This window comes from Lycium barbarum, chromosome 6, assembly GCF_019175385.1.
Source record: "Lycium barbarum isolate Lr01 chromosome 6, ASM1917538v2, whole genome shotgun sequence".
Lineage (NCBI taxonomy): Eukaryota > Viridiplantae > Streptophyta > Magnoliopsida > Solanales > Solanaceae > Lycium > Lycium barbarum.
The window spans coordinates 121125861-121151153 of record NC_083342.1 but is presented as its reverse complement, the minus strand read 5'-3'; the positions used below and the strand labels follow the sequence as shown (position 1 = coordinate 121151153).

General features: G+C 36.7%; 2 protein-coding genes and 5 non-coding genes across 8 annotated transcripts; all 7 read left to right on the top strand.

The window, feature by feature from the left end:
• Positions 1 to 1907: 1907 nt before the first annotated feature.
• LOC132645995 (F-box protein PP2-B15-like) lies at positions 1908 to 4836 on the top strand. Its single transcript, XM_060363303.1, has 3 exons — positions 1908 to 2350; positions 2851 to 2969; positions 4023 to 4836. The coding sequence occupies exons 1-3, from the start codon at positions 2087 to 2089 to the stop codon at positions 4489 to 4491; spliced, it is 852 nt and encodes a 283-aa protein (XP_060219286.1). The 5' UTR covers positions 1908 to 2086; the 3' UTR covers positions 4492 to 4836.
• Positions 4837 to 7302: 2466 nt separating this feature from the next.
• On the top strand, positions 7303 to 7410 carry LOC132601032 (small nucleolar RNA snoR69Y). The gene has a single exon (XR_009567479.1). It is a non-coding gene; the product is annotated as a small nucleolar RNA snoR69Y (small nucleolar RNA).
• Positions 7411 to 7492: 82 nt separating this feature from the next.
• Positions 7493 to 7598, top strand: LOC132601030 (small nucleolar RNA snoR69Y). Its single transcript, XR_009567477.1, has one exon. It is a non-coding gene; the product is annotated as a small nucleolar RNA snoR69Y (small nucleolar RNA).
• A 105-nt stretch (positions 7599 to 7703) lies between these two features.
• LOC132601033 (small nucleolar RNA snoR69Y) lies at positions 7704 to 7808 on the top strand. The gene has a single exon (XR_009567480.1). It is a non-coding gene; the product is annotated as a small nucleolar RNA snoR69Y (small nucleolar RNA).
• Positions 7809 to 7921: 113 nt separating this feature from the next.
• Positions 7922 to 8026, top strand: LOC132601034 (small nucleolar RNA snoR69Y). Its single transcript, XR_009567481.1, has one exon. It is a non-coding gene; the product is annotated as a small nucleolar RNA snoR69Y (small nucleolar RNA).
• Positions 8027 to 8140: 114 nt separating this feature from the next.
• Positions 8141 to 8221, top strand: LOC132601039 (small nucleolar RNA snoR53Y). Its single transcript, XR_009567486.1, has one exon. It is a non-coding gene; the product is annotated as a small nucleolar RNA snoR53Y (small nucleolar RNA).
• Positions 8222 to 18988: 10767 nt separating this feature from the next.
• On the top strand, positions 18989 to 24924 carry LOC132645994 (glycine-rich domain-containing protein 1). Of its 2 annotated transcripts, XM_060363300.1 has the most exons (8): positions 18998 to 19452; positions 19563 to 19677; positions 19958 to 20344; positions 21156 to 21419; positions 22836 to 23347; positions 23435 to 23559; positions 23738 to 23898; positions 23992 to 24924. In XM_060363300.1, the coding sequence occupies exons 1-8, from the start codon at positions 19277 to 19279 to the stop codon at positions 24532 to 24534; spliced, it is 2283 nt and encodes a 760-aa protein (XP_060219283.1). In that variant the 5' UTR covers positions 18998 to 19276; the 3' UTR covers positions 24535 to 24924. The 2 variants fall into 2 exon arrangements, with proteins under 2 accessions (XP_060219285.1, XP_060219283.1); XM_060363302.1 differs by lacking the exon at positions 23992 to 24924 and having other exon boundaries at positions 18989 to 19452; positions 23733 to 23892.
• The last annotated feature ends 369 nt before the right edge of the window (positions 24925 to 25293 follow it).

Genomic DNA, 25293 nt, shown 5'->3' with positions numbered 1-25293 from the left:
ATCACTAGATTCGAGAAAAGATAGAAGACGAATCTATGCGGGTTGAGAAGATCTCTACAACTGAGAATCCTGCAGATATGCTGACCAAGGTGGTACCAAGAGACAAGTTCGAGTTGTGCAAAGAACTTGTCGGCATGCACTCAAACTAGATGTCTGGTGTTACCTCCTTCCAGTGAATAGGTCTGGAGGGGGAGATTGATGGGGTCCATACCCATTCTTGAAATAAAAAGAAAAAGAAAAATAGATAACGAAAAGAGAGAAAAAGTGAGGCATCACAGACAGGGTTAGAAATTGTCTGTGAGGAAAAATAAAGAGTGTGAGCAATATTGTAGTGAGGTGTGAAATCTTAAAAGAGGGTTATTTCTTTTGAGTGTGTAGTGGTCTTTGGAGTATTTTACTCAAACCTACAAAGTGTAAAATCCTTGCTATAGTAATATCAGTTGCTCCTCTTGGCCCGTTGTTTTTCCCTTTTGGGTTTCCACGTAAAAATCTTGGTGTCATTTTTTTTTAATTCTTGTTGATTAATCGTATCACAGTGCTACTTTATTATTCCGCTGTTAATACAGTAAATATTATTTCTGTGTCGAGTTTATTCCCAACATATAACTTAAGAGTGTTTCTTTTAATTGAAAAAAGTGGTTTACTTGGGTCGATATTTAAGAAATTTAACATAAACAAGGGATGATATAGACGACATTCCAAAATGTGGTCTACTTGGATCGATGTGAAATGTTTAAGCTTGATCTGATATAGACAACCTAATAATTTTGTTCACTCTCATTGGCCTTGAACATTTCACGAACCAAGTTTGTGATGATTCAGATTGAATCAATTAAAACTTTGACATGAGCTTCACTAATTCCCGCAAAGGTATCAACTAACTCTACCCGCTAAGATTTTGGTAATGCTTTAAAGATTTTTTTTTTTTTTTAAGTTCTTATTATCAAGCGATCTCGATTATTCTCCACTAAATAGAATATCATACCTTTTGAATTGCTCAAATCTATTATGAAGTGAAATAATGGTTTGAAATTACCATGTATAATAAATAATCAACTCACTACTCAAGGTTGTGGTAGAAAAAATACTGGTAAGAAGCGCTTTCCCCTTTAATGAGTCTGGCGGGACGCGGAAAAAAAAAAAAGGTATAAAGGTTGGGCCTTTTGTCAATGATAAACGCAATTGCTTTGGCAGCCTATCGACATTGAGCTGCCCTTGGCTAGACTCCATATATGAAATGAAAGTAAATTCCTACAAACTAGGCAAGCCTGCATCTACACACTTTCATCTTTTGTCAAAACTAGCTTAGGATCGTTTACGCGCAATATTAACTTCTCGCAGCTGCACCAATTACAAATTAAGAACGAAATGTAGTATTTAATTACCAGACTTGGTGTATGGCACCAAAAATGCTAAACATGTCCCTATTGAACACAGAATCGGCGTGTCCATCTCAATATTAATTATACTACTCTAATGTCCAATCTCGTCGCTCCTCTTGAATAGTACTCCTTCCAGTCCATTTTAATTGTCAAGTTCACTAAAAATAATTGGTCCAAAATAGTTGTCATTTTAGATAATTAAAATATATTTAATTTTTTTCCTTAGTATTAATTGTTCCTGAAAATATTAAATATTGATTACTTAGCATAGAAAACCTAATACATACACATAATGTTATGACTGTTATTAGATATTTAGATTAGCTCAACTTTGTTTTTGTAACATTTTGCTACTCATTAAAGATAGAAATAAGGGTATAATAATAAAAACAAAAGCTCTTCTTATTAATAGTTTCTTAATGACGACAAATAAAATGGACCAAACGGAGCACATATAAGTTATTTCATTTTAAAGGTCAAATCTTACAAGTTGATTATAAAATTGGCCCCATGTGTTTTTCAGGGGGGTCAAGTTATATGTATATGTAAAGGTAACCGCTCGCTTTCTCATTCCGATCATGTCCTCATATGATAATTTCATGTCGTCATCCTTAGGAAAGTTATATCTATTTTTGCCTTTATTATAGTAGTTCCTCTCATTTCCACCTCCATATATCTAAGTTTCTATACTCAAAGTTCTCATTATGGCTGAGATGAAACTAGACCTTTTACCGGAAGATTGTATTGTTCAAATCCTCTCTTTCACATCTCCTCATGATGCTTGTCAATTGTCTTTGGTCTCGACTTTGGTTCGTGATGCAGCAGTATCAGACTTGTTATGGGAGAATTTTTTGCCATCTGACTATCGAGAAATTATTTCAAGATTAGTGTTACCTATTGCTTTTGTATCAAAGAAAGAGTTGTTTCTCAAGCTCTTTAAGCCTCTTCTGATTGATGGTGGTAGCAAGGTGCGTATTTGTAATCTTGGTGTAAATTAACAAGAATAAAGAGGTGATTCTCCTTGAAGAGGACAATATTCTAATTTCTCGCACTTATATTCATAGACTACAAATGGGAAAATTTCACGGTGGTCATCCATTGAGTTTATCATGCAAAAATTACTTCTTCGTTTTTATCACATAAAAGTCAAACTTTAAATTTTAATCTTGGTGTAAATTAACAAGAATAAAGAGATGATTCTCCTTGAAGAGGACAATATTCTAATTTCTCGCACTTATATTCATAAACTACAAATGAGAAAATTACACGGTGGTCATCCATTGAGTTTATCATGCAAAAATTACTTTTTTTTTATCACATAAAGTCAAACTTTAAATTTTACATAAAACTGGATGATTTTTGCGTGATAAACTCAAAGTTGGATGACTACCGTTGATAAACAAATAGATTGATGATAAATGAACTCTTGCGTCCTCTCATTTTCTTTTTGGTTTTGTAAACATTACAGTCCTTTTCAATTGATAGAAGATCAAGTAAAAAATGTTATATGTTGAGTGCAAGGGTGCTATCAGTTACTTGGTCCACCAATCCCCTTTACTGGTGCTGGAAACCCCTCCTGAACTCAAGGTATTGTTTTCTCCTTTTTTCTTCTCTTTCTATATTTGCTAAGGGAAGTTGAAATTATGGACTAAGTATTCTTTGAGTAGATTGGTAAAATGATTACGTTATCTGTTTCGTTTAGTCCTAGATGCGTATGCAATCCCGGATATCAGTCTATTACACTACTAGGCATAAATTATTTCTAAATATTTTATATATATGAGAAATTTCGTAGAACTATATGCAATTATTTGCATTTAAAAAATGATGTCATAAGAACCTTCAATAATCTTAGAGAAAGATCACTCCATTTCACTATTAGATGTTGATAAGGACAAGATTACGGAACAGCTAGCTCTCCCTTGATCTACTTCCTTCCTTTACCATATATAAGAAGTTTATGTAGGTCACCGCTTCATGTACTTTCTCATCTCAACTTTCATGACAAGCTTATTCAGCAAATTTCAGTGTACGTGTAGCTGTACAGTTTATTTATTTTAGAACATAAAAGGTAAGAAAAAAGACGAAAATGCCCCTGTGTGGGCTAACAAGGATGATAATGGTATCTTGCTTCTTAGCTTATCTGTATAGTTATATATTAATACATGCGAATAGTAAGAAGGACATTTTTGCCACAACATTGAAAAAGTCATGTTTCTCTCTCTCTCTCTTAACTCTCGGAGTGTTGTGACAAGCTCTTGGCGCAAATTGCATATGGATGATATATGCCAAGACACAGGAAGGAAATCTGTATGGCGGTAAAAGTGTTTCTATTCCAAAATAAAAAAAGAACGACTATCTAATTTAAAGAAAAGTTTTAACTTTTATATTTGGATGGTAGTGCAAACAAATCAATTCATCTAACTATCTGAGTGATGATTAACTTCGTATAATCGTCCATGAAATATGAGATTAGTAACCTTAGGAATATGTTAGATTTCCTGCTACAACATGTAAAACTATTTCTGCAGTTTACGATATATAATTACGTAGATCTTTATCAATGTGAAAAAAGAAACCTATGATGAAAAGCACTAGCTAGTATTGCATCTAATCCAATTCTATTTTGTGTTCCAACAGATTTCCAGAAGGCGTGGAACTTATCATGGTGTGTTGGCTAGAAATCAAGGGAAAGATAAACACTCGAATGTTGTCTCCTCGTACAACATACGGAGCATACCTCATTGTCAACCTCGCTGGTCGTGCTTTCGGCTTAGACTCATTGCCATCCGAGGTCTCTGTCAAAGTAGGTGACCACGAATCTAAAGGAATCGTATATCTACGCCATAACTATGCCAACAATAGGAAACAAGAATTGGAAATGATTCTGATGAGACACAGGGTCGAGACATTGAGATCAAGAGTTGATAGAGGAGGCCAAGAACGTGCTTTATGTGAAAGAGATGATGGATGGTTGGAGATTGAATTGGGTGAATTTTATAGTGATGGAGTGAATGATAAAGAAGTGACAATGTGCCTTAGAGAAGTTAAAGGTGAGCACCTTAAAGGAGGGCTTATTGTTGAGGGCATTGAGCTTAGACCCAAGTAAAATTAACCAAGGTGTTCCTCTGTTTTTTTGCTCTTTCTTCTCTTTTTTGGTTGTGTAGAAATTAGCTTGTGTAAATTATGTTTGCAAAAGATGCGTTCACGCTAAAGTTTATGAATCGGCTAAATTAGACAAATTGTGGCAGCCGAATTTGCTAAAGACAAGTCATGATATCCAGGATCGAACATTGAAAGGAAAGACAAAATTTGAATTCGTCAATTATGAAAGCGGGCCGTTTGCCAAAGACCAATACATAAGTGATTAATCATAGTCTAATGGATTGAGGAGGACGACCAATAATCGAGCTTGACGTCTCTAATTCAAAATTGAAATCATAAACTTTAGTTTCATTCGACTCCTTTATGGAAATGAGCCAATGTATAAATCTGAGATGTGAAAAAAATTCGAAAAAAAAAAGGAATTTTGTCCTAACATCTAGGAATCCCAAATCATGAATATCAAAATGATTAATGTTGAAGATATTATGTCCCTTGGCTTGGCTATGGATTCCTAAGTTGATTTCAGGAACCTGCTACTCTTAACGATTGAGCATGTTTGGGTACAATAAACAAACTATTGCCAAACATTAATGTAAGAAGAGGACATGTAAAGAGAGTTTGGAAGCTTGAAACAGAAAGCAGTGTAAGGAAAGCTTAAAGGTACAATATGAAATAAGGATAACTCGTATTGGTATTGTGGTAATTTCATGATGTCCATGTGTTATTTGGACTAATGCGACACAAGGGTGAATTAGGTCGTACCAAATATTTGCAATCTTCTAAAAATTTGCTTAACTATTGTTTTGACGAGTCTGGTTCTTTACGAATTTTTGTTATGAAATTAACTGAAAACTATAAAGTGAGGAATAAAGTAAAAAACAAAAGATTTTTATGTGAAAAATCAATTCACTCAAAAGGTCTAAAAATTATGATCTACTCATGTAAGATTTAACCCACACTCCACTAAATTAATGGGTCAAATTCAGATCGAAATTTATAGACTTACAATCAGAGGCAGATCCAGGATTTGGAGGTTCCGGGTGCCACAGTGCTTTGAATCCAAATAGAATAAGCATTTGGTTTGTTTGATGATCTTGGGTTTAAGATCGGATTATTCATCTTTTCGATTTATATTCGATAAACTATTAGAACGAAAAAAAATACTCCAACTTGGCGTAACGAGGGCTTTTGTTACGATGGGAGAGAGAAAACTTTGGAATAGAAAACTTATGATAATTTAATTTTTCATATTTAAACAAATAATTAACAAGAGAACGAATAAGTCAAGAATTAATAAATAAACATAGTCAACAACAATAATATAATTAATAATTAAAACAAGTTAAGAGGAATTAAGGAAAAGAAAAGAAAAAGAAAGAGAATGGAAAGTTAATGATTCTATTTACATTTTGAAACCATCAGATTTCTTTTTCCTCATAATCTAAGTCCTAAACCATTAGAGCTTTCTACGAATCAAGCATATAAAATTAATAAGTGATATTCAAATAAATACTTCAATTTAAAATTACAACTTAAGCAAAAAAAAGTTGAAGGCATCACTTATACCCATTACTGTTATTTGATCCAGCAAGCCAAAAAATTATTAAACTACTGTCAGTGGGGAGGGTATCTTTCACCTTTTGCCACCGGCACCACAGCATCATTTGTTACTAGGTGTGGCAAGTTGCTTATTAATAGTATTTCATATATATAAATACATGTATACATACAGTTTCCGCCGAAGCTTGCGGGTGGCGTGGCATTCCCTCGGACCTTGGTAGATCCGCCCCTGCTTACAATACAATAACTAAAACACTAAGAACAAAAATGTCATGACCCATGCGCAATGACGGACCCAGGATTTAATGGTCCCGGGCGCTCACCTTAAAATCAATAAAAATATATTGCTTTGAGTGGAATTCGAACTTGGCTCCTCCATGGCTTAGTCTAAAGCCTAAAACATTTTAACTAGAGCATCAAGATCTTTTATTATTTTATACCAAAATTTCAATATTTTCTATATGTCTACATAGAGTATTCGCGGGTGCTCAAGCACCAAAAAGTAATACATGGGTCCACCCATGCCCATGCGGTCGCATACCACTCAGTGACATGTAATTTATGTTAACACTGAGCAGAGCTTTTGAAGAAGAAGAAGAGGAGGAGGACAAAGGAGGAGCATACTTTGCCTGAAATTTACCAAAATAGGCTACATGTTAAATAATTAAAAAAAATTGAATTGAATTTAAATGAAATAGCAATTACAAACTGGCTACCAGATGTAATTGCCACATGTTTGTAATTGCTACATGAATAAGTCAGTCAGGCCCAACTTTAGATTCCATGGGCCTCTGTCCTCTCTGGACCAGCAAGACGAAGATCAAGTAATTGCACGGTCTGTCCTTCAAATGGACTGATCTTTAATTTTTATCCTTCAAATGAGCTGGTCTTTAATGTTTGTCATTTATCTTTAAATGATAAATTATTTAAGAGCGTTGGCATAACTTTTAAATATTAAAATGCGTATTTTATGTCTATAGAGACATAAGTTCGATTTTAAAGGACAAAAATTAAAAAACAGCCCATTTGAAGGACCAAAAAAAATAAAACCAGCACAAAGTAGGAACAAATGTAGCGGGCCCAAAAAAGGCAGGGGAACATGAGTGAAAGCCCAGTAGAAACCCTAGCCCCCAAATCTATTTAAACCAGTTTCCTCCTCCTTGTTTGATATCTCTGAGATTGTTTGCGCATATACTTTTCTGTTATTGTTTAGTCTTGTTTGTTTTAATGTTGGTTTATTCTGTATAATAACTGTGGCGATTGCAATGATGATAACATTTTCCCAGCTCATTATGAGACCTTATTTTTAAGGTCTGGGAATATACTCCGTTTCCAACACATATATATATATCTGAGCTTCGCCTGATTTCAAATCAAGATGATTGTTTGTTGGATTCTGTTTTGGTCTCTTTTGTTATAAATTATTGTTTGTTGTGTAATATAGTGGCGATTGCAATGAATTTAACATTTAATCCCAGCTCTATGAGACCTTATTAAATAAGGTCTGGGATTAGATTTCGTTTCCAACACATATAATATCTGAGCTTCGCCTATCTTTTCTCTGAATTTAAATCAAGGTGATGTCTTTTACTCAGCAATTGTGATTTATTGCTTCTTTTTGGGTTCTGTTTGGTTTTAATTTCTGTGTAAAATTATGGCAATTGCAATGATGTTAACATTAATCCCAGCTCTCTGAGACCTTATTAAATAAGGTCTGGGATTAGACTTCGTTTCCAACACATATTATGTCTGAGCATAGCCATTTTGTTTTCTTTGAAAGATAATGTTTTTCTCATCAATTTCCTTTGTGATTTCTTCAATTTATTCCAACTAAATATTTTTTTTATCAATATTGTTTTATTGTGTAAAATAGAGGCAATTGCGATGATGATAACGTTTTCCCAGCTCATTATGAGACCTTTAATTTTAAGGTCCGAGAATATACTCCGTTTCCAACACATATATATCTGAGCTTCGCCTCTTTTTGCTTGAATTTTCTCTGAATTGAAAATCAAGTATATGTTTTCTATTACTAGCAATTTCTTTTGTGATTTTTCATTTTTTTTATTGTGCAAATGGCTGGAGATATTGGTGTTCCCTGTGATGTAAGATTGACCATGCTAATTCTGAATTTTTTTTCTGAAGAAAGCTTATGTTATTTATCTGAGGGAACATTCTTGCATGTCTCTTTTTTCAATTTTATCCTTCAATTGGTTATTGTTCCAATAGAGCGAATTGGAGCGGGAATAAAATGCATTAAAACAATTTTAATGTGCTTTTCTCTCTTCTGATTCACTCTTATCTATCAAAAGTTTGGTGTGAAGGCTTGGATGATACTCCAGGATTTGTTAGATGAGCGCTTAAATATGATAAAAGCTACTCATTTAGGGAGTGTTAAAAATGGCTTGTAAGCTAAAAGGGAAAGGCGTAAGTTGGGATACGTTTGGCTTATACACCCTCGTATCAAAATATTTGTAATATTTGTCTCAAAATATTTATCATTTTATTTAATCAAGATGAAATTAAGTAATTTTTTTCATTTTACCTTTGGATTAAATAATAATATTTAATAGTTTTCACCATTAATGGAGTAAAGATTTATTGAGGAGAATGGAACAAATATTATTTTGATACGGAAGGAGTGCTTTTCTAGCCTAAAAGTGCACTTAAAACACTTTGTATCTTTTTCAAAAATTCCATAGTTAATCTAAACACCCTCTTAAGACTCTTTTGACTATTGACCACGCTTATCTTGCACCAACTTAGCTGGGTTGGACAATGTGCGTGTAATATACGCAGAGTGTAGTAAGGTTTTATTAAAAAATGATAATTTAGAAAAAGAAAAAATAAATTTGAAGAATATTTTTAGCTTTTTTTTTTAAAATAGAAGGATATTTTTTACTTTTTTCCCCACACAATATTTTGGTTAATAAGTTTAAAACAAAGACGGAATAGCTTAGGAAACCCTGTACTTGTTTAGTTTTGTCATCACAGTATTTATACTTACGAGTTTGTCAACTAAACAATTCTATCCTTTTAAACTAAGCATTTTAAACCATTGTTGACCAAGCATATGTGGCATTAATAGTGCTGAGTTGAACAAAGTGTATGAGATTCACACATATTAAGAGCTTGAATATGATAACTTGAATTAAAAAATAAATATTTTAAAAAGGAAAAAATGATTAAGTAAAAAAAAATTCCCAGCCTCATTTCCACCCCCTCCGTCCCTCTCTCTTCTCTGCCTCGCTGGAGTTGACCTCTGGTGACTGGCTCTATAAAAAAAATTGGAAAAAAAACTAAATATAAAGCCATTTCTAATCTGAGCTTTCAATTTAAGAGAGATTAGCTTTTTTTCCTTTTCATTTCTAGTTATTTTTGTTCTTTTTAATAGATGAACATTGAAAATGATAAGGATATGATATGGCATTAATTTTTCTAATGTGCCATCAATGTCACAGCAAGTGAGGAACATGTGGTGACAGAGGGGCTTAAAATGCTAATTTTTCAAGGGTAGAGGGAATTAGTTGGCAAACTCGTAAGTATGAACATCGGGATGACAAAACTGGACAAATACTGGGGCCTCGCAGGCTATTCCGCCTAAAATAAATAATAACTTTTGTACAACAGATACACGTGGAAGAAGGGACAAGGGAAATGAAAGCGGTTCCTTCGTCAAGTGTATTGATTTATGAGTCAAATTTATGTGATGGCCAGCACCAAATGGTGTTTTCGCATTGGAAATTTTACTTGCTGTAGCTAATATATGAGGTATATAAATATAATAACTATACTTCAAATAAATTACAATTAGTATCTATATGGTGTATTTCAATTACCCCTCATAGCTATGTTGTATTTAAGTATACAAAAACTCATATTTCAAAAGATATGAAGATGTCTTCCTCTCCCCTCCATTATCTTTGGCCGCCATCGTAGATCCATGATCACCATATTTGGGCTAAGCATTCTAAAAGCTTCAATAGCTTCAGGGCACTGAAGCGCAACTTCTTCACCTTCGTTGAGTGATTTTCGAGCGAGATTAGCTTTTGAGAGAACTTCTTCACCCACATTCGACCTGATTCTGGCAACATGCTTCCTCTTTAGATTGTTTCTCTCTGAGTCCAAAAGCTTCGAGAAATACGTCATCATAACCAACTGGGAGAGAAGGGTTAGAGGGATTGGAGGGATTGAAGATAGAAAGAGAAGTGAATTTAGAAGAATGGGGTTTGAGAAAAGGGTAAGAGTGGAAGGGTTAGAGGGCTTGGAGGGATTAAAGAAAGAAAGAGAAGTGAATTTAGAAAAATGGGGTTTAAGAAGGGTTTTAGGAGATGTGAATGTGAAGAAGAAAGAACTACTTTGAAGAGTTTGCTTTTTCGAAGGGATAACAGGAGATTATAAATATAAGGTATGTATTTGACTTATTTGGGCAAACTAGATGTATTCTTAAATGGATTTGAGTGTACTCTCCAAAAAAAATACAGCTATGTTTGACTTGTTTCGCGTGTCTTCGGGTGCATTCAAACACATAATTCCAAAATACAGTCATCCAAATACATACAGAATAGACTTAAGAATACAGTCAAATCCGGCCAAATCTACGGCGAAAATACAAAATACATTGTATTTAAATATTGAGAATACAATCAAATCAGATTAGATCTCCGGTGAAATTATGTGTTTGAATGCACCCGAAGACACGCGAAACAAGTCAAACATAGCTGTATTTTTTTTGGCAATAAACTATAAAATATTATTACCACAACCGGCCAAACTTTCGCTACAAACAAAAGCAAAGCAAAAAATCCAAACTAAGGAGCACCCGACCCTCCTACCACCTTCTAGGAAGGGTGTAGGAAGGATTAGGTCTCACTCTAGGAACAAAACTGATCAATCAAATATGTACATTTGTTAGCCTTCTTTGATAATCTAAACATTGACACCTTTTCCCTTACTGTGAATTGTATTTGCTGTATAATGAAGTCCTTCTGTACGCTGCAGTCTCTGAAGATCCTCCAGTTCCTTGATTGCCAAATCAAGTAGGTCAAATATAGTTGTATTTGGCTGACCGTATTTTTGAAATTGTATTTTTGAATACAGTCAAATACACGCGAAATAACTATAACATAGTTATGAAATGTAGTTAAGATTAAGATAGCTACGATTGGTTAAAAGCTTAGAAACTATAATTATTTATGTAAGTTACCCAAAAGTTAAACAATTTTGTAAATTGTTCGACGTTGAATGAATCATGAAATTTCAAGGTGGGTCATTTGAACTTTTGTCACTATCTTGTGTTGGTCTTTAATGTTTGCTCCTCAAGATAAACAATTTATTTGCGGAATATAAGTTTATATTTTTACATCATAATATTCTAAAAATTATACCTTGCGTCCTAAAGAATTTTTACCCTGCTAGACATAATTTTGACTATGAAGGACAAAAACTTAAGACCGGTTCATTTGAAGGACAAGCGTGCAATTTCTCCTTTCAAGAATTAACAAAGCCCAGTAATTTACGCCACGCCCCAACAAAGTTCCCAAGTCTAATCAAAGTGGGCTGATGTGCTGCTTTATTGGTACGCCAAAATTATCCTAGTCAGTCTTGAAAATATTTTCAAAAAAGAAAAAAAACTTGATAATACAACACAGCACACCTTAATGTCTAATGACTCCGTTTGTCTATTTTGGTAGAAAACAAAGCCCAAGAAGCTTCTACGATAATGTCACTTTATACTACTACGTACTATGTAGGATGTGACTATAAAATAAAATGATCAACGCGGGCAGTTTGATGCACCATTATTTGATAATACCTGAGGGAATGGACCCAGAGGCGGAGCTAGGATTTGAAACTTGTGGGTTTGAGATTCTAATTCTTAAAATTACTGGGTTCTTAATTAATAATTTGTACATATTTGACAAAAATTTTAATACAAATATATAATTCGGACAAAAGCTACTGGGTTCGGCCGAACCCAAACTCGAAGGGCTGGCTGCGCCCTGAATGAACCACCAAATCATCTTCTTGATTGTGATGATGGGGCCAAGGATTGGGATATGACATGCAAAGTCACATCCTTATGCAACAAATAGTGCTTGTTCACCTAACCATGGCGGTGGATAAAATGTTTTGAGAAGAAACAACAGAATGTGTTCAGCCAACTCAGTTGTAGTATGTATAGACTTGCGTACAGTTGTACGCCTTTTGTTCCTATTGTGGAGGGTTCTATGGCTAAGTTTTACATATGGTTCAATTTCATGCCAGCATGTGAAAGTGGTGGGTCATCACTATCGTGTCAAATAAAAATGCCAATTAGATTGAAAAGTAAGTTTATAGAATGGCGGAGAGATCAACAACAAAGTAAGCAAATTTTCTACGATTCGACATATTCATCATTCCATTTGTAATTTTAAAAAATGACAGTTAGTCCATGCTATGACACATAAAGTAAGCTGTTAACGTGGAAAATGTATATCATAATTAAATCGGTATATATAATTTAAACTCTTAAAAATTCTTTGGCAGACGTATCTAAGTTGCTCACTATGAAGGAGATTATACCATGCTAAACAATAAATCTAAGCAAGAAACTACAAGCTATTGCTTAAATTATCAATTTCCTTTTTTTGTTTTCTTTCCTAGCTCTTCTCTCTTTTCCACATTGATTGAAAGAGATTAATTCCGTGATTATTCTCATTGATTGAGTTGGTAAATATACCATAGTTACAATGTCCTATTAGGATACAAACTATACTAACCTAAAATAGAAGATTTACAAAATATTCTTTTACTACATATTTACACTATTGGGGAGAGGTGATTAGACAGGACATGACGCAGTTACAGCTTACCGAGGACATGACCTTAGATAGGAAGGTGTGGAGGACCCACATTAGGGTAGAAGGCTAGTATATAAGTCTCGTTATCTTTCCTTATTAGTAGGCGCATTAGCGCATTATAATTTCTTGTGCTCTGATTTATGTTATTATTCGCTACTTTCTGTACTTTGATTACTCTATTTTATCTGTGCCGCTTTCGTTATTTGCATTTCCATATCGCTTTGAATTCCTTGATTATCCTGTTTTACTGTGTCGCTTGCATTATTTCATTACAATATCGTTTTGAATCTTTTAACCTTATCTGACTCCCTTTTTTATGCTTCTATTGAGCCGAGGGTCTCTCGGAAACAGCCATCCTACCTTGGTAGGAGTAAGGTCTGCGTACATTCTACCCTCCCCAGACCCCAAGATGTGGGATTTCACTGGGTTGTTGTTGTTGTTGTTGTTACACTATTTATCACACCCCCGCAGTCGAAACGGGAGGTTTACGAACGCTGAGACTGTCCCGAAAATCTTCAAATAAGACCTGTGGCAGTCCTTTAGTGAAAATATCGGCGAGCTGATATCGGGACGGAACATGAAGGACACGGACGTGGCCGCGCGCCACCTTTTCACGAACAAAATGTATATCCATCTCAATGTGCTTGGTGCGCTGATGTTGGACTGGATTTCCTGACAGGTAAATGGCACTGACATTATCACAATAAACTAAAGTAGCCTTAGGGATCGGACAATGTAGTTCCAAGAGGAGGTTACGTATCCAGCATGATTCAGAGTCAACATTAGCAACCCCCCTATATTCTGCTTCCGCACTAGATCGGGAAAGAGTAGGTTGGCGCTTAGATGACCAGGATATCAAATTATCTCCCAAAAACACGCAATAACCCGACGTCGAGCGTCTGGTGTCTGGACATGCCCCCCAATCAGCATCAGTGTATGAAACCAAATCAGTAACTGAAGATGAGTAGAGATGCAAACCATGATCAAGAGTACCCTGAATATACCGAATAATCCGCTTAACAGCAAGCATATGCGTATCTCGTGGAGCATGCATATGAAGACAAATCTGTTGTACGGCATAAGAAATATCCGGTCTGGTGAAGGTAAGATACTGAAGAGCACCTGCAAGGCTCCGGAAATGAGTGGGATCATCACACAGATCGCCAGAAGAGGCACTGACCTTCGGTTTAGTGTCAACCAGAGTGGAAGAAGGCTTACACGAGGACATTCCTGCACGTTCAATAATGTCCGTAGCATAACTTCGTTGTGATAGAAACATACCACCCTTGTGACGGGTCACCGCAATGCCAAGAAAATAGTTCAAAGGACCTAAGTCCTTCATAGCAAATTCTGAGCCAAGAAGGCCCATAATAGAACAACGGAGAGCATCTGAAGAAGCAGTAAGAATAATATCATCCACATATAGTAAAATGTAAGCCAAGTGGTGCCCTTTGCGATAGATGAACAGGGAGTGGTCAGACCTGCTATTAGCAAAACCAATGGAAGAAACAAAGTCAGCAAATCTTTTATACCAAGCTCTCGGTGCCTGTTTAAGCCCATATAAGGACGTGCGCAACAAACACACATAATCGGGACGAGATGGGTCTCTAAAACCCATAGGCTGATGCATATAGACCGTCTCCTTGAGCTCGCCATGAAGAAATGCATTTTTGACATCCAACTGATGAATGGGCCAATGTTTAGATAGAGCTAGACTTAAGACAGTGCGGATTGTTGCTGGCTTCACGACCGGACTGAAAGTCTCACCACAATCAATGCCAACCTGCTGTGTTTTGCCATCACCTACAAGACGGGCTTTATTCTCAAAATCACCATTAGACTTTTCTTTATGAGTAAAAATCCACATAGACCGAATAACATTCACATTAGGTGGACGGAGTACCAACTCCCACGTCTTATTTTTAATAAGAGCATACATATTCATCATCCATGGCCAATTTCCAATTCGGGTCACGTAGCGCATCCAACGGTTTACGAGGTATGAGGGACTTGGTAACCGTCGCATGTAGATTAAATAGGTGCTTGGGTTTGAAAATCCCGCACTGACTACGAGTGACCATGCGTGTGTGGGTATTGGGCTGGACAGGTAGAGAAATGGTCGAGTTTTACGGGGTGGTGGGAAGCTGGTGGGGGAGAGGGGCGGACTGGTCCTGCGTAAAGGACGATAGAGGCTGCTGCCCAGGTGGGGAGGGGTCGGCGTGGTCCTGAATCACGGGCAGCGATGGAGGGGGACAGGGCAGCGGTGGAGGGCTGGCAGCTATATGATGGATCAAGTAAGGAGAGAGACCATCATCAAGGAAGTCATAAGAGGTGGGAGCCGGAGTATGGATTTTGAAAAACGGAAATTGAGTCTCATCAAATAAAACGTGACGACAAATAATGATTTTATTTGAGGATAAATCAAAACATTTGTAGCCACGATGGTTTGGTGGATATCCCAAAAAGACACATGGAGTTGACCGAGGGTGCAACTTGTGAATAGTAGTAGACGGAAAAAGGGGATAACATAAACACCCAAAGACTCGGAGTTGAGAATAAGATGGTTTCCGTTGGTAAAGGACCTCTCTAGGTGATTTGTGACCCAATAGCTTACTTGGTAAAATATTAATGAGATACGTCGCCATTTGCAATGCATGATGCCAAAAAGACGGAGGAATGGAGGCATGAGCAAGAAGAGTCCGAATGACATTATTTAGTGAACGAATTTTTCTTTCTGCTTTCCCATTTTGAGAGGATGTATGAGGACACGAAAGACGGAAAGACATCCCATTGGATGCACAAAATTTTCCGAATTGACTATTAGTATATTCCCTCCCATTATCACATTGGACATTCTTGATAGGACGTTCAAATTGAGTAAGAATATGGGTCTTAAAATCCATGAATTTTGAGTAAACATCAGATTTTCTAGCCAAAGGGAAAGTCCACAAATAGTTGGTAAAATCATCCAAAAACAGAACATAATAACGATGGCCCATAGAACTCAAAATTGGAGAAGTCCACAAAGCACTATGAATAATGTCAAATGGAAACAAAGTTTCGGAAATAGAACTAGCAAATGGCAACTTAACATGTTTACCAAGAACGCAAGAATGACAAATACTAGATGAACTAGAACTATTACATTCAATGCTTTTATTACGCCTAAGAAAATCCAAAATAGAAGCTCCCGGGTGGCCCAAACGATCATGCCAACGGGTAGAAGACAAGGTAGCAAAAGTCGACGGTGAATTGGTGGAAAATTTGAAGGTGGACAATGGATAGAGAGCACCCCTACTATTACATCTCATGAGAGCCATCCCTGTCCGGAAATCCTTCACAGAAAACCCATAAGGATCAAATTCAACACTCACATAGTTATCAGTAGTAAATTTACGAAAGGATATCAAATTCTTTATGAGTTTTGGCGCATGAAGGACATTGTTTAACAATAAAGGAGGGTTCGGGGGAGGCAATTTAGCATGACCACAACCTCGAATTGGAATTGAATTACCATTACCAACAACAATGCCAGTATTACGATTGCTCAAATTAAAATAAGACGAGAGAGTACCTTTTGTGGATGTCATATGGGACGTGGCGCCGGTATCCATATACCAATTCGAATCGGGTTGGTTCAACGTCATCGTGTGCATGGCCGATTCAATATCCGTCGGAGTCCATTGTGTCGGGGGGCCTACGGCTGCATATGCCTGCTGCTGTGGTCGCGAGCCCAAAATGCCAGGCTGGGCCAGCGACCTCGGGCCAAACGAAGAAGATGGCGGCTGCCACTGCTGCTGTGGCCGAGCCCACTACGTGGTAGGATACGAGCAAGGGGGAGGCCACTGAGGCATCCAACCCCACTGCCACGGTGAGGAGGGCTGTTGCCACTGCTGCTGGTCACCTGAGGGGCGTCCTCCACGGCGTCGGCTGCCACTGCCGCCGCCCGAACCACGGTCACCGCCGTTATTATTCCCGCCGCTAGAGCCGCGGTTTTTGTTGTTATTTTTGCCCCGATGATGGTGAGAACGACCAGAATTTTCCAGATGAGAAGAATCATCAAAATGGCGTTTGGAATTAGCCACCATAGCCGCGGGCGAGTCATCGTGCATTTCAGCCAACGCCTTTTCCTCAAGGCACAAACTTGACCGAGCTTCGGAGAATGATGGAAGAGGCTTACTTTGGCGGATGTAGGTACCCAAATTCTTGTATGCCTCTGGGAGTCCAGCCACCAGTTGGAGAACGAGGCGGTTGTCGGTCACCGGAGCCCCCACACTCTTAAGTTGATCGGCCAAGGTCTTGAGACGTTGGCAATACGCCGAAGCGTTTGGAAAATCCCGCATCTTGACATGAGAGAAATCATGTTCCAAAGCAACGGCACGGGAGTTTTTGTTGTCTTGAAAAAGATTACGGAGGCGATCCCAGGCCTCCTTTGCCGATAGGTCTTCTTCGATGATTGTATGCAATAAGTCCGTGGAGATGGTTGCATATACCCATTGAAGTACCGTGGCATCCAAAGTGGACCACAACTCCTTTTCGTCGTCGGTGGTAGGAGCCTTCTTCTTTCCGGTTGGCAGAATGTGGGAAAGGACACGGTGAGATCGGGCATGAAGTTTGAATAATTCGGCCCAAGCCGAATAATGATCCGTTTCCATCTCAAGAATGATTGGGATGTGATTCTTGATGTTGGAGACAGCCAAAACAGGATGGAACTTGGTGTCTGCCATTGATGGAAGGGAAGAAAAATGGAAGGAAATCGAAGAAGAAGACGTCGGAAAAGTGGGTAGAGGACGTCGGAGAATTAGGGCAGCGGAAGAGAAGGAAAAGAAACCCTAGTATCTGATACCATGAAAGAGATTAATTCCGTGATTATTCTCATTGATTGAGTTGGTACCATAGTTACAATGTCCTATTAGGATACAAACTATACTAACCTAAAATAGAAGATTTACAAAATATTCTTTTACTACATATTTACACTATTTATCATTGATAGTCATTACTCACTCACTACCAAGTCCAACCACTATTCCCATCGTTTTCTTTCGTCATTTTTGTTCACTTTTAAGCGTCCATTAGTGAAAAAGTAAAAAATGGTGGACGACCTGAATCTTGTCTGAGGCTTACATTTTGTTTTAATCTAACTAAGCCAAACTCGCTGGATAGGAAAAAGATTCATTTCCAATTTAACGAAAGTAGATTAAACCCAAGTACAAATGAGCATTTCATTTATTTTTAAGCAATAAAAAGAAAAAAGCAATCAGGGTTTAAGCCTAGCTAACCAATTTAAAAATATAGTCAAACCTCTTTATAATAGTCATCCTCTATAGTAGTAATATATTTTGTTATAACAATAAGTTTTTTGGGAACTAACTTTTCATGTTATGTTATACTAGATGTTCTCTAAAATACATTTCTCTATAGCAATTAAAAATATTCAGACAAACGACACTGATATAGAAAGATTTGACCATGTATTAATGAGAGGATATCAACATAATAAAGCATCCAAAAAGACCATTAGGCCAATATTAGAAAGTTGCAGTAGTAATACATCAAAGGCCTAATGTATATGCGGCCCCCTAAATTTGTTTTTTATTTTTTTTATTTTGGTATCTTAACTAAGTCTTGTTCCTATTAAATTTCTAAACTCGTTCTTAAAGTGTGTCTATCAAACACATCCGACTTACATAGTATTCCATCTTCAATGTAGCAACATGTTAATAAATATTTTAATTTAATTATGCCATCTTTTAGTTAAGATTAGCAGCAATTGAGAGGGAAAAAAGAGTAGCTCTTAATTAAACGGGCACTGAAAGAGCAAAACTAGCAGAAACTGACACATCCGTGACTTAAAGAATAGCTTATAACATGTCTAAAATATCACTCTACCTTCATTTTCCAATTTAATTCTGCTTCTAATAAAAATTAGATATAGAAAGTTTGATGGACACACTTAAAGACAAATTCAGGAATTCAATAGGAACAATACTTGATTAAGATATCAAAATGAAAAAAAAAAAAAAGGCAAGCTCAGGAGGCGCATATGCATTAAGCCAAAATCAAAAGATATTTATTCTTTGTCCTTTCATGACATAGGCAAAGCGGCAAAAGGTCTAGTGGTCACAGCCAACAACAGTACTCTACTTTCGTACCTGAACAGTTCAAAGTTTACATTCCACGTGGCGACAAGCCTTTGCTAGCATAGACCTCTTTCCATTTGTATACATTTGAGAATTGAGGAGCAACAAGGCCTTCTTCTTTAGCGAAAAAAAAAACATGCCTTTTTAAGAAGAATCCCGTCCACTCTAAAAATTTCATGTATTACGTGTTTCCACTAATTATTTGAGTGCAGAGTAGAGTCTTGAAAAATCTGCAAAAACAAGAATGTCAACTTCGGATGGTGCTTCCATGAGAAGCCTAAGTGAGATATCTGAGGAAGAAACTGTACGGTTGAGTATCAATCTTGTAGCTGCTTCCAGGCGAAATCTTGGGTTCTTGAAACTTGTGACTGAGTCTCAATGGCTTCATGAAAAACCAACCATTCTTGAATCTATTAGAAGGTTAATTATTACTAGTAGATTACAGTACTTCCACATGCTTTAGTCCTCTTTAACTTCAACTGGGTGCTGGTTTCTTGTTAATTTGAGTTTTTATTTATTTTTATTTGCAGGTATGATGAGTTATGGATGCCATTAATTTCTGATCTTTCTAATGGGTCAACCCCTCCAATGATTCACCCTCCTCTTGATATTGAATGGGTTTGGTATTGTCACACCATAAATCCGGTAAGAAATACTAGTACACTGAAAATAGTGTACTTCTTTTACTTGGGTCTATGAGAATATATTGGAAAACAAAAACAAAAAGGTGTTATCTTTATCCATGAAAGTTAGTGTTAACCATATGAATTTCTTACTTCTAGTTTATGGTAAAGTTACATAAAAGCTCCTTTATTGTACTTTCTCTTAAGTTAAACTGAAGGTGGATCTTCAGAATTTACTATTTCAAAAGTGTGCTAATAGTTCTACGTTATGCTAAAGCATACTTGAATTTTTCTTAATTCAGGTAAGTTACAGGCAATATTGTGAATCAAGATTCTCTAAACTCATTGGAAAGGCAGCTATATTCAATGAAGAAAATGAAGAGTATGCATTAAACAGATGCAAAGAAATTTGGTCCCACAGATACCCAACAGAGCCTTTTGAGAATGAATCTGATGAATCCAATTTACAGAACACAGTTTCCACATTTCATGAAGATCTGCTAAAAGAAGTATCCAAACAAAGACATTTATACACCAAATTTTCTGAGCCTTACTATTCAGAGATTGTGTATTTGATTGCAGCTCGACAACGGTATAAAGGCTTTCTGTATATGATGCATAGATTTGCAGATAGTTGCTCTATGTTGGTCCCTACTTCAGATATTCTTCTAATGTTGATCACTCATCAGGTAAGGCTCTCTCTTTTTTTTTTTTTTAAGTTAACATACTAAATTTTTGGTCTTTGCCTAGGGTCTACCGGAAACAGCCTCCCTACCTTGAGAGGTAGGGGTAAGGTCTGCGTACGCTCTACTCTCCCCAGACCCACTAGGTGGGATTTCACTGGGTATGTTGTTATTGTATACTAAATTTTTGGTCTAATCGTTCACTTCTAAGTTCTATCGAGAAATCTTTGTTTTCCTTTTCCATATACTTTTGGGGGAAGCAATTAGGACATTGAGTATGTCCTTAAGATAAGTTAAATAATTCCATAATGGATTAATAAACTTTGGTTTAATTGTTGTTCTTAGTAAATACTTTTTGTCATTATCTAAAAGAAGAAAGCCAAAAAGATAATTAATTTATTACATAGATCACATCCTGTAGGCATCATCCTGGTCAATTTTCATTGGCCTTCATGTTATTAGTAAGGATTTCTGATTTTAGTATTGCTCTTTGAATAAAATGCTATGATAGTTTATTCAACTAAATAGTACTGTCAATTTTATTCAGCTTTTAGGTAGTATGGTTTCGAGCGTTATTGTAATTTCCGTAGTGCTTGTCATAATCCTGGTGGCTGTTTACCGTGATTCATGACTGATCGGTCTACATGGATTTTGTACTATTTGTTTACTTAAATACAAAAACTATAATGTTATTTCTCTGTTCAAATGAATGATTTCATCAAGTTGAGATATGTTTATTGTCTATTGTTGATCAATAATGACTGGTGCATTGATGCTTATGCAAATTTTTCGTTTTTTATGAATTTGATTTAAATAGAGTTATCCTACTGCATATACATTGGACACAAAGGGGTTAGAGGAGGAAATGAGAAAAGTAGTTGGAGCATTGGAGGTTGTGAAGGAAGAAGACATTGAGGACACTAAGAAACTATGGGAAAGATTATTTGATCAGCCATATGAGAAAGCTGGTGGGTTGACCATTGGAAAGGCTGTTGATGTTAAGCCACCAATCTACTGGGAAGTCACAGATACTGATGTCAATGCAAAATACTCGTCCATGTTACCGCGATTCTTGCTTGAGGTTAGTTGGATCTTTTGCTTTCCTGCTTTGCAATTTCCCACTTGATAATATTAAAAATGCAATCACAGGGGTGTAGGGTATTGACTGTTTGATTGGTTTGTGCAAACTTTTCTAAAGTAGGACTTATAAAGGTATAGTAGTTTATATCCAAGTTGGTGCCCTATCATCATCTTATTAGGTCACATTTAATTATTGATGTTTCTTTTTTGGATCACTCCTACTTTTCCTTTCTTTTCTCTTCTTCCATCTTTTATTTTATGTTTTCATGCTTTTGTTTGGGAGATGGGTTGTCTTTATGTATGCATCAGTAGATAAGGTCTGGTGTGTTGCTTTCATCTTAAGGACGTAGTCGCTTATTCTATCCATGCCTGCTTTCCAAGTTTAATACAATGATAAATGGTTATCCTAGATAAAGGATTATCGAGGGGTAAAGATGAATTTGCAGAATTATATTAGAGGAAGGTGCTAAAGCAATTTGTTACCTGCACTTTCGTTAAAGTGTGGAGTAAAAGTTGTAAGATGTAAACAAAAAATGGTGGAGTTTTACTGCTTTCTTGGCTTAGTAGTTGTAGATCAAAGCAATGTTCAAATATGCCTGCCATACGACTTGAAACTTTTCCTAAAATAGAAAAAGCAGTTGGAAATCATCCTAAAGTCGTTTCTCTCTGTAATTTCTCAAAATAATAAATAAATTTAATCTGTTACAAGAATCTGAAACTAATATCGTACCAGGAATTCATAACTGAAATCCGTGATGTAGTGTGGATGGCTTGGTTCCTCCCGTTGAGATCACCAATACTTTCCCTCTCATGGTGTTACGATAAATTGGAACTATCAAAAAGAAAAATAAGTTTTAAAGGGTTTCACGCTGTGGGATCGAAATAGACTTATCTTGCTTGAATATATCACATAGATCCTGCTTATTCATTGTTATACAATTAGTGCCATGACCAGTTTAAAAGTTGATCAGTGAATCCCATTTTAACTAGAATAACAAGTTTTTTACTTTGTTTTGTACTTTCTAGAGCTAAAAACTAATATGCTGCTCGGCAATATACATGCTCCTCTATGCATAATCACATGCATAATCACAAATCTTCTTGCCTTTTCTATTGCTAGAATTTTGTGTGAATCATATAAAATCATTGTCGTGAAGAAGGAAATAATTTGGTTATGCTAGTGGGGAACCTAATTGACAATAAGCTAGTTTTATAAATGGTGCATTCACCAAGAAATGCAACATATAGTTATCATCTTTTGCTTCTTCCTCTTGTCTTTTTTTTTTTTTTTTTTTTTTTTGGTGTGTGTGTGTGGGGTGTGGGGTGTGGGGGGTGGTGTTGAGAGAGGGGAATAGCACTGCAGTAGTATCTAGAAGGAATGACTAAAAGGTTGGCTGTGCTATGATTTGCATTACAGGTCTGTTTAACAGTGAAGCTAAAGAAAACTGTGAGTTGTGATGCGTCAAAGGAGTTCTTACGTCTTCAGATGGTTAGATGTCACAGGGAGCTAAAAACAGATAAACCACTCAGCAAATTTACGTCTCAAAGGTGGCAAAAAACTTTGCATATCTATTGTGAGTTTGGAACTAAGGGAATAGTTCTTGAGGTTCGCCAACGTGGTGGTGGCTGCATTAAAGGAAGTAGCCTGAGAGAGAGTGTAACATTTCTTTGGAATGATTTATTACGTGCGCCCTCTCTCAATTTGGTAAAAGAAATTGACCAAAAAGTGAGGGTAGCTACCTCAATAACTCCTCCTGTCCAAGCCTCCTACTTGTTGAAATGTGTACCTGATCGAGTATCAGATGATTCAGGTGCTATGATATCTGATGTCATTCTGAGGATGAACCAATATCATCCCCAAGAAGGTCGATGGTTATCTCGGACTGTTCTGGATCATGCAGGCAGGGAATGCTTTGTGATTCGATTTAGGTGGTGGACACTTTTTATTTTGTCTAAGTGATCATCTGCCTCCTTGTGTTTTGTCTCCTGATCTTGTGTTGTTGACAATAATGCTAGAGTTGGAGGCGGCTTTTGGAGGAGAGGAGCTGAAACTCCTTCAGCTGTAAAATGGGAGGACCGCATTATAGAAATACGTGAAGGCCATTGGTCCTACGTTGCTGGTTCCATTGGTAGAGCACCTGGTATGTTATAATTCCTCTGTATACTTTCCTGTATCTGTTCTTCTGGCCAAACATTCATTTCAACGGTCAAGAAAAGAAAATTAAATAAATTACATTTGAACTATTAGTGGATGTCTCCTATTCTTGGTTTCCTACCTAATTTGTGGTGTCATTTGCTTGCGTTTCTCATCTAGTACAGAGAAAATGGTAGGCATTGCCAAACCAAAAGATCCACCAGAAGGATGGCATTCTCTTTGGAGCCTTTCAACAGGACATGAGCTATTAGCACGGTGGGAATCATCAACATCCGGTTCGGGCTTAAGTTTCAGCCTAATAAACCAGCAATCCTCTGATTCAGCGGTACCGTGTTTATGAACTTTGATTCACTTCCAGCAGGAACTTAATTGTTAGAGTATTGATCATGAGTGATGCTTAAGAACACAATCATTGCAGGTGAAGTTATTGGAAGGGCGGCAAATGCAGTACGAAGTCAAGAAATCTGGCTTAGGTGAGGAGACAGAACATGTGTCAAATGAAAAGTTAAAGCAAGTTGAAGACAAAGAAGAAGATGGATTCATAACAGTAGTTAGGTTCTCGGAGGATAATCCGGTTGGAAAAGCGACAGCACTTGTTAACTGGAAGTTTTTGGTGGTGGAGTTTTTACCTGAAGAAGATGCGGTATTTATACTTCTTCTTTGCATGTCAATTATCAGAAGCATATCGGAAATGAAGAAGGAAGATGTAGGAAGCTTGTTGGTTAGGAGAAGAATAAAAGAAGCAAAGCTTGGTGACAGAGATTGGGGCTCAGTGATTCTCCAGGCTTCTTCATATTCTCCATCGATATGCTCACCTTATCTTCAGCCTTGGTATTGGAACGCGAAAGCAGTGATGGGATCACAAGGTGTAGATAATATCCCAAGGCTACCAGCTCCAGCATTCACTTATGCACAGGGGGAAGGTGGCGACAAATTGTACAAGCACGGAATAATCAATTAGAATGAATTAACATTTCCCAATAACGTGGTACGGAAGAGGATTTTCGAGCACAGGTTCTAAAACAGCTCTTTATAAATACTCAATTTAAAGTCATTTTGTCACTTCTATATATTGGTACAAACATATTTCACCAGCTCTTCATTGCTGAGTTACCGATTTAATTGGTAACGAGCATCATTATGTCTCGAGTATACCAATGATTTTAGAAGTTTTAGTTGGTATGTGTAACATTAGGCCAGTAGCACGAAGACTTGATGCTAGAAACACACCCTTGTACAGAAGACACGGTCTTGGTATAAAGCCTTAAAATCTTTTGTCTAAGATTAAGTTTGCTTAGAGTAGTTTGACCAGGATAGACTTATAATTTGTTTGGAAGGTCCAGTTTGCTCATTTCATTCTGCTGTTCGAATGTTTTCAATTAACTTTAAAGTCCCGAGGGAAAGATTAATTTGCTTTGCTCCTCGTTTTGAGCATAAATTGTGCAGCTGAATACCAAGAGATTATACATAACGGAGTGACAAAAATTCTTGATATTGATAAGTTTGGTAGACAGATTTAACAGTAGGGATCTAGTAGCTCAGTTGGTTGACTACCTGAACTTTTACCTTGTTGGTGAGGGTTCGAATCCCCACATTGTAATCTTCTTTCCCATTTCCCCTTTCCCTACCCCCTATGTAATAAAAATAAAAAAAAAATAAAAAAAGGTAGACTGATTTAATAGGAAGAAAAAAGAGCTTTCAAGAGAAAAGGTGCAGCTAA

What these genes read in the sequence shown, in the direction of transcription:
- LOC132645995 (XM_060363303.1), top strand. Translation starts at nt 2,087, where the DNA reads ATGGCTGAGATGAAACTAGACCTTTTACCGGAAGATTGTATTGTTCAA. An exon ending in TGATTGATGGTGGTAGCAAG is followed by an intron (nt 2,351 to 2,850) that starts GTGCGTATTTGT and finishes TAAACATTACAG; the next exon opens with TCCTTTTCAATTGATAGAAG. An exon ending in AAACCCCTCCTGAACTCAAG is followed by an intron (nt 2,970 to 4,022) that starts GTATTGTTTTCT and finishes GTGTTCCAACAG; the next exon opens with ATTTCCAGAAGGCGTGGAAC.
- LOC132645994 (XM_060363300.1), top strand. Translation starts at nt 19,277, where the DNA reads ATGTCAACTTCGGATGGTGCTTCCATGAGAAGCCTAAGTGAGATATCT. An exon ending in TGCTTTGTGATTCGATTTAG is followed by an intron (nt 23,348 to 23,434) that starts GTGGTGGACACT and finishes CAATAATGCTAG; the next exon opens with AGTTGGAGGCGGCTTTTGGA. An exon ending in AGCAATCCTCTGATTCAGCG is followed by an intron (nt 23,899 to 23,991) that starts GTACCGTGTTTA and finishes CAATCATTGCAG; the next exon opens with GTGAAGTTATTGGAAGGGCG.